We start from the raw sequence: 7,500 nt of genomic DNA, 5'->3' as shown, positions 1-7,500 counted from the left end.
CCTCTGACGAACAGTTCCAGTGGTACTTGAAGAGGCCGCTCAGTTTAACAAGCTCATTCTGGCTCACCTGGAAGACAAGTGCCAGTGAATTAGTATGGAAGCTTGGGTGAAAATACAGAAGCAGGAAGAGAGTTTCAGAGTGTACCAGTGAAAGAGATAGAAGATTGAGAATGGTGGTTAACTGTTGTATTCAGAATGTGGAGAGAGAGAGAATAGGGGTGAGGGAAAGTAGAAAGTCAAGTCTTGTATAGCAAGGCTGCAGATTACAATTCACCTGTAGCTGTAATCAGTTGTTTACTCATTGATACTCAGTGCCTCCCAGCTGACCCATGCCTCTGGTCTCCTGGTGGCTTTGCTTCTCCCCAGACACTCATCCTAGCACTCCTAGCTCTCCTGCATCATCATAGTACACTAGTGTTGTGAAAACTATCTATATTTTGTGCTGCCCTGTCTAAGAGTCTGGATTAGCACACCTAAAATGAAGAAGCACTGTGTTGTTCCCTGTACTTTGCGTCTTTCTGGTCCAGTGTTGTCTTGATCACCGTGCACTGGTGTTACGAAGCCCTGTGTCTTGTGGCGTCACATCCAACAGTCTGGGATCTGAAGCATCATGGATGTTGTTCAGTGCCTCAAAAACTCAATTCCTCCAATTCAATTCCTATGGTGAGGCCATAGGATGACAGATTAACAAGATTTCTACATCATTAATGGGAGAAACATTCTTGACAACCCTGCTCATCATCTATGTGAGGTTTGAGAAAGTTGTGGTGAGGGAGCAAACCGTTTGTGAATACTGGCCTGTGTGTGTGGCAAACACTCTGCCACAACAGAAAATATTGATAAGTTAAGTCTGGCTTGCTTGAAGTAGGAAGTATTTGCTTGAAGCTTGATGTGCATTAGAGAAAAGAGCTTGCTTAAAAGAGAGAGAAAGAGAAACAGGGGGAGGAAATGGAAGCATCTGCATTTGATTTCAAGTATTACAGTTCCTAATAATTGTGGCACCACTGTGAATTAGTGGCCATTAAATTTGCTTGGGTTAGATAAAAATTGCATTAATTTTTTTGAGGATCAGTATTTTAGAATGAATGAATAACAAACACATTTTATATGTGCAATAAAGAGGGATTAATGACAGCTTTAGATATTCTCTCTCTCTCTCTCTCTGTGTCTACCATTCACTCAGTTACCCCTCTGCATTGATACACATCCCCAGACCACCTCCTCGCACCTCCCATCAGTACATCACCACTGCACTCAAGCTCCACTGCTCTCAGCGCCTCACCACCAGACGTTGCAAGGGCCCTATTCTGAAACGCCTTGCTCTCTTGCCATGACTATTTTCCAAGGCCACAGAGATGATCAGCCGGGTTCTCAAGAGTGTTTATCATGTTATTAATGTGGAATTCTTGTTAATATGCCACTAGAACCATAAATACACCCTTAGAAACCTGTGTAACATCAACTAGAGAGCTTTTTTAATGTAGTGGAGGTGCAGTGCAGAAGCGTTTGAGAATTTTGAGTCTTATGATCCAACCAGACCAACATTTCAGATACACGCATCACTGTAACCTTCCTTATCTCAGTCATTGAGTTAATGTGGCCAGGCCACATGCTGCTTCTGTCTCCAAGAACACACCTACTCATTTCACTGATATAAGCAACCTTTTCAAAGTCCCTCAGAGCCTCTTCCATTTCTAACAACAACCAATATTTAATGGGCTCCTAAACACACACACACACACACACACACACACACACACACACACACACACACACACACACACACACACACACACACCTGCAAGAATTTGTCTTACCCTTAGCCAGTACTCATCTTATACATATAAACAGCAAAGTGAATGAGTGTTGTGGGCATAGCATTGCACCACTGCCTGCATAAGTTACTAAAGCTGTGACGCACCTCACATGCCTTGCCTGTCACCTTGCCTGTGGTCTGGGGAGGGGTGGGGTGGGGTGTTACGTCGCTGGTGGTGGTGGTGGTGGTGGTTACTGGAGGAGGCTTGGTGAGGGCTGGGGTGGGTGGAGGGTGGCTCAGGCTGGGGGTGGGGGTGGCATCATCATCATCAGCTGTGACACGGCTGGGAGAGTACCTGCAAGAGAGAGAGAGAGAGAGAGAGAGAGAGAGAGAGAGAGAGAGAGAGAGAGAGAGAGAGAGAGAGAGAGAGAGAGAGAGAGAGAGAGAGAGAGAGAGAGAGAGAGAGAGAGAGAGAGAGTTACAATGTTTAGAATCGAGTCAGTCACGCCAGCCAGCCTCTCTCTCTCTCTCTCTCTCTCTCTCTCTCTCTCTCTCTCTCTCTCTCTCTCATTCATTCATTTTCCTTGTATTTCTCTAAATTTTATTTCTTCTTTATCTTTCTTCCTTTCCTTCTATTTCTTTCCTTTCATCTTCTTTTCCTTCCTTCCTTCCTTCCTTATCGTTTCTTATCTTCCTTCCTTTCTTCAATCTTTTCTTCCTTCCTTCCTTCATTTAATTAATTCACACACACACACACACACACACACACACACACACACACACACACACACACACACACACACACACACACACACACACAGGGAATTCTGGAGAGAGAGAGAGAGAGAGAGAGAGAGAGAGAGAGAGAGAGAGAGAGAGAGAGAGAGAGAGAGAGAGAGAGAGAGAGAGAGAGAGAGAGAGAGAGAGAGAGAGAGAGAGAGAGAGAGAGAGAGAGAGAGAGAGGGGGGTGGGGTGTTTTAGGAGGTAATATAATGGTAAGTTATTGTTTTACCTCCAAGCCATTCCTCCTTCTCCTCCTCCTCCTTTCTTCTTTATCGTGGAATATCTCTTTATCTTACCATTATTCTCATTCTTGTTCTTTTCTCCTCTTCCTCCCCCCTCTCTCTCTCTCTTTCAAACAAACAAACAAACAAACACGTCTTTTTCTTTCCCTCCTTTTAACTCCCCAAAACTTTCACTCTCCCATTTCCATCTCTTGAAATTTCCCCATTCTCAGCCCATTAACAGCCAAAACACCCCCATTACCACCCATTAACACATGCAGAGCTCCAGTGACACCCTCTCCCACCCCATTCCCACCCCCATAAACAAACTTACCATCCCCTTCACCCCCAAACACCCCAAAAAACACACCATTCACTCGCTCATCACCCCTTGCCTTACTTACCCAAAGACTTGGCATCCAGGGTGTTGGGGGAGGGGGAGCGGGCTGGGGGGAGAGACTCGCTGTTCCTCCCCCTTGTGGAACCCAGTGGAGAACATCTCTGCCTCGCTCATGATCCGGAGGTCGTCATCAAATACTGCCGCAGGGGAGAGTACCCATAGCCCTTGCCCTGGGGGAGATGGGGAGATTAGTGTGGGGATGAAATGGGGAGGTTGGGGGAAAGAAGGGTGTAGTGAGACTGGAAGGTAGGTTATGATGGAAATGGGGGAATCAGGGCAGCAGATGGGGAGGTTAAGGTGGGGAGATTAGTCTGGGGAGGTCAGGAGAAGGAAACTGAAGGGAAAATGTGTGCTTAGTTTAAGGTGTGAGATGAGGAGATGGGGAGATTAATTTGAGGGTATGGGGAAATGGGAAGGTTAGGGGAGAGAGGGAAATGGGGAGGTGAGAGTGACGTTTGGAAAGGGAGAAAAATAGGGATTAGTAAGAGGAGATGGGAAGATTCATTTTGGGGAGATTGTGGGAGGTGGGGGGAGGGTAGTGGTGGTATTAGAATGGGGAGATGGGAAAATTTGTTTAACAGAATATGGAGGTGGGGAGATCAGACTGGTGGGGAGATGGGAAGATTGTGTTCGGTTTTAGTGTAACTGGAAAGGTTAATTATATGGGTCTTGTATTTTGGGGGAGGTTAATTCAGGCAGGAGATGGGGAGGTTAGTTTGGGGAGTCTGTTAAGGGCAGTGTTTGTTTGTGTCATTGGGGAGATTACCTAAGACGATTATATCGGAATTCATTACATCAATATATATATATTAAAAAAAAAAAAAAAAAAAAAAAAAAAAAAAAGGGGAGATTAGTTTGGGGAGATTTGGGAGAGGGGAGGTTAAAATAACAGCGTTGTACACCTGTGGGGAAAATAGACATTAGTACACCTGAGTTAATGTAATTAGCAGAGGCAAAGTAAGGAAGAGGGGAGAGGGGAGGGAAAGAACAGAATCTCCTCTTACTAACCTCCCTATTTCTCTGCTCTGCCTTGGGGCTGTGATGGTGGTGGTGAGAGCCTCCCACTCCCTGGCTGCGCAGCCCCAGCCCCGCCGCTCGTAGGGGTACACCTCACCCAGTGGGGAGGGGGAGCGGCAGGGGGACCTCAGCCCCCGGGAATGGGAATGGCGCGGGGAGTAGCGTGGGGAGCGGCTGGGTGGTGAGCGGCCCCGCTCCGGGGAGGCACGGCGGTCTGGGGGTGATGAGCGGCGCCCCGGGGAGAGGGTAACAGAGAGCGGGTAACACGGTAACACGGCGTGGGGAGCGCTGGGGGCTCCAGCGGTCGCGGGGTGGGGCAGTGTAGTGGTGGTGGTGGTGGTGCTGGTAGCATGGACTGCGCCACCCTGTGGGGCTGGCGCGGCGCCCCCCATCGGGGCTCCACGGGGGGCTGCGGGAGAAGGGAGGACTGATGCTGCTGTGGTACTGCACCACGGGGCTGTGGTACTGGCAGTGGTCTGGGGGCGGGGAGCCCTCGGGGGTGTGGCAGCCGCCACACCCTGAGTAGCCATCTGGCCTGGCGGTGAAGCAGGGAAGCCGCCAGCATGTGGGGGGCGCTCTGGGGTGTGTGGGCCGTGGCAGTGGTCTGGGGGCGAGGAGCCCTCGGGGGTGTGGCGGCTGCCACGCCCTGAGGCCGCCACGCACTGAGTAGCCATCTGGCCTGGCCGTGAAGCAGGGAAGAGGCCAGCATGTGGGGGGCGCTCTAGGGTGTGCGGGCTGTGGTGGTAGGGGCGGGCTGGGCTGCGGGAGTACTATAATAATAATAATAATAATAATAATAATAATAATAATAATAATAATAATAATAATAATAATAATAATAATATTGCTACTACTACTATTACTACTACTACTACTGCTACTACTATTATTATTATTATCGTTATTTTATTAAGTTTGGAAAAAAACGAATAGAGAGAGAGAGAGAGAGAGAGAGAGAGAGAGAGAGAGAGAGAGAGAGAGAGAGAGAGAGAGAGCGCTAACGGTTTTTTCCCACGGGAATGGTCGCATGATGCCTTTCTTGCCCGGAAAGCGTCTCTGACTGAAGATGCAATCTATAAATTTATCAGATATAGGATATTTCTGATTTCATGATAAGAAATGTTGGAAAATGTACACCTAAAATGAAACTTCATTTATAATTCTACCACAATTAATAAGAAAGTTACAGATTTTTTCTTTATTTATGCATATTTTTTTAAGTGTCACTGACACATTACCTTTATTCCATTAATATTAATACTACTACTACTACTTCTACTTCTACTACTACTACTACTACTACTACTAATACTACTACTACTAATATTGCTAATACTACTATTACTACTACTATTACTACTACTACTACTACTACTACTACTGCCTGGCGGCTGACCATACGTACGTACATACATCGAAGGCGTAAGGTCCCGGCCGGCGTGGATTGATGTGTCATGAGCAGGGTGAAGGCCGCAGGAAGCCAAGGCCTGGAAAGTGTTAGCGCGAATCAAGGCGGTGCTGAGGTCCCTGGCCGGCGGCGCGGAATCGTGTGTCATGAGCAGGGTGAAGGCCGCGGCGCCACGCCACCACGGCCCGCGGCGGCCTGATCATGATGACAATAATGTGACCACACCTGTTCACGGGCGGCGTGCCTCTCCCGGCGGCGGGGGGGGAGAGAGAGAGAGAGAGAGAGAGAGAGAGAGAGAGAGAGAGAGAGAGAGAGAGAGAGAGAGAGAGAGAGAGAGAGAGAGAGAGAGAGAGAGAGAGAAATATGTAATAATAATAATAATAATAATAATAATAATAATAATAATAATAATAATAATAATAATAATAATAATATCTAAAACATCTCTCTCTCTCTCTCTCTCTCTCTCTCTCTCTCTCTCTCTCTCTCTCTCTCCTAGTGGTAATTTAAAAGATTTCTTAAATGAATTGGAGAATATTATTGTTTGTATCTGGTCCTAAGTGAACTACATTCAACATTCAATGAATATTGAATTGATCCATGTGGTCAACTGGCTGGAATCCAATAAATTATCTCTTAACATAAACAAAACTCACTATATGGTGGTGTGGCTGGTGGTGGGTGGGGCGGGGCTCGGGGGCCGGGGGATGCAGGACGGGGGGCTCGTCGTCGTCGCTGTCATGTCCCCCGGGGGACACCGGCGCCCCTCCGATGGGGGGCACCTCCCGGGGCGGCGAGGCTGGTAGGGACTCCTCCCTGTGGGCAGGCGTGGGGCAGGGCAAGGGGACGGATAAGGGGGGCAGTGGGGCAGCTGCCATGGGAGGAAGGGGGACCGGGGGCTTGGGTCTTGGCAGGGGGTCCTTCTTGGGCCTGGGGATGGGGGATGGCGGGGTGATGGTGAAGGTGACGGGCGGCTTGGGGATGTTGGTGAGGTCCAGGGTGGGTGGGGGAATGGGGATGGCATCCAGGGTGTCTGGGGTGGGGGGGCGGGGCGGGGTGGGTGGGGCAGAGGAGGAGGAGGAGAGGGACATGTTGGAGGGGCTGTGCCTCTCACTCTCTCTGGTAGGGTACGGAATATCCTCTAAATTGAATGTCTTTGCCCCGGATGCCCCGCTGGAGGAGTCCGGGGTCAGGTCATAGTACCCAGACGTGTCGCTGGCCGGGTAGCTCCTCTCTGACCCTGAGGTGACCCGGAATGCCCCGGTTCTGCCCCGTTTTGGCGATGACTCCCTTGGTGACTCCTTGCTATCGACCCCAACCGAGCCAATGGGGAAAGTGGCTCCTCTTCCTCCTCCTCTTCTTCCTCTTCCTCCTCTTCCTTCTCCTGTTCTTGCAGTCTTCTTGGTGGAGTATAAGAGGGGCTTTCACCATTATCCGAGTGTCTGCTGAATCTTCTACCCTCTTCTTGTTCCTCTTCCTCTTCCTCCTCCTCCTCCTCCTTCTTCTTCCTCGAGGTGATGCGTTTATCGTCCTCCTCCTCCTCCTCTCTGCCACTTATTGCAGTCCATTCTTATTTCCTCTTCCTCTTATCTCTTGTAAGTCTTCTCTCCTCCTCCTCCTCCTCCTCCATTTGTACTGAACTATCACTGCTCTTCCTCCTCCTCTTGACCCTCTTCCTCTCTTTCTCCTTCCTCTTCTTCTTTGCCTTCTTTTCCAGTTTCTTCTGCCTCCTCTTCTCCTTCATTTGCTTCTTCCTCTTCTTCTTCATCTTCTCCAGGGTCTTCTGTTCTTTCTTCTCCTCTTCCTCTTCCTCCTCCTCCTCTCTCATCCTCTTTCTTCTTCTTTCCTCCTCCTCTTCTTCAATTTTCATGTAGTCTTCCTCCTCTTCTTTATATAGTGATGTGACCTCTCTCTT

At 48.8% G+C, this 7,500-nt stretch overlaps 1 protein-coding gene and 1 long non-coding RNA gene across 12 annotated transcripts in view; one reads left to right on the top strand and one right to left on the bottom strand.

The window, feature by feature from the left end:
- Positions 1-69, top strand: part of LOC135101147 (uncharacterized) — a 2,384-nt gene extending 2,315 nt beyond the window's left edge. Inside the window, exon 2 of the long non-coding RNA XR_010269064.1 lies at positions 1-69. This exon is cut by the window's left edge and continues 1,367 nt beyond it. This is a non-coding gene — a long non-coding RNA (uncharacterized LOC135101147).
- LOC135101142 (uncharacterized) overlaps positions 1-7,500 on the bottom strand; it is a 7,896-nt gene that overhangs the window by 335 nt on the left and 61 nt on the right. Inside the window, exons 1-7 of one of the 11 annotated variants that reach the window (XM_064004684.1) lie at positions 6,242-7,500; positions 5,583-5,664; positions 4,169-4,947; positions 3,165-3,330; positions 1,948-2,111; positions 474-600; positions 1-67 (exon numbers count right to left, since the gene is read on the bottom strand). The exon at positions 1-67 is cut by the window's left edge and continues 335 nt beyond it; the exon at positions 6,242-7,500 is cut by the window's right edge and continues 61 nt beyond it. In XM_064004684.1, coding sequence (XP_063860754.1) covers positions 4,271-4,947; positions 5,583-5,664; positions 6,242-6,676 — 1,194 coding nt within the window. In that variant the 5' untranslated portion in view covers positions 6,677-7,500 and the 3' untranslated portion in view covers positions 1-67; positions 474-600; positions 1,948-2,111; positions 3,165-3,330; positions 4,169-4,270. Of the gene's footprint in view, positions 68-473; positions 601-1,921; positions 2,112-2,451; positions 2,584-3,164; positions 3,331-3,945; positions 4,948-5,582; positions 5,665-6,241 lie in introns of those variants that run through there. The other 10 variants (XM_064004678.1, XM_064004679.1, XM_064004677.1 and 7 more) reach the window with 10 other exon arrangements.

Source organism: Scylla paramamosain, chromosome 6 (genome assembly GCF_035594125.1).
Source record: "Scylla paramamosain isolate STU-SP2022 chromosome 6, ASM3559412v1, whole genome shotgun sequence".
In the NCBI taxonomy this organism is placed as follows: domain Eukaryota; kingdom Metazoa; phylum Arthropoda; class Malacostraca; order Decapoda; family Portunidae; genus Scylla; species Scylla paramamosain.
The sequence above is the reverse complement of the archived record's forward strand: the minus strand, read 5'-3'. Positions and strand labels throughout refer to the sequence as shown.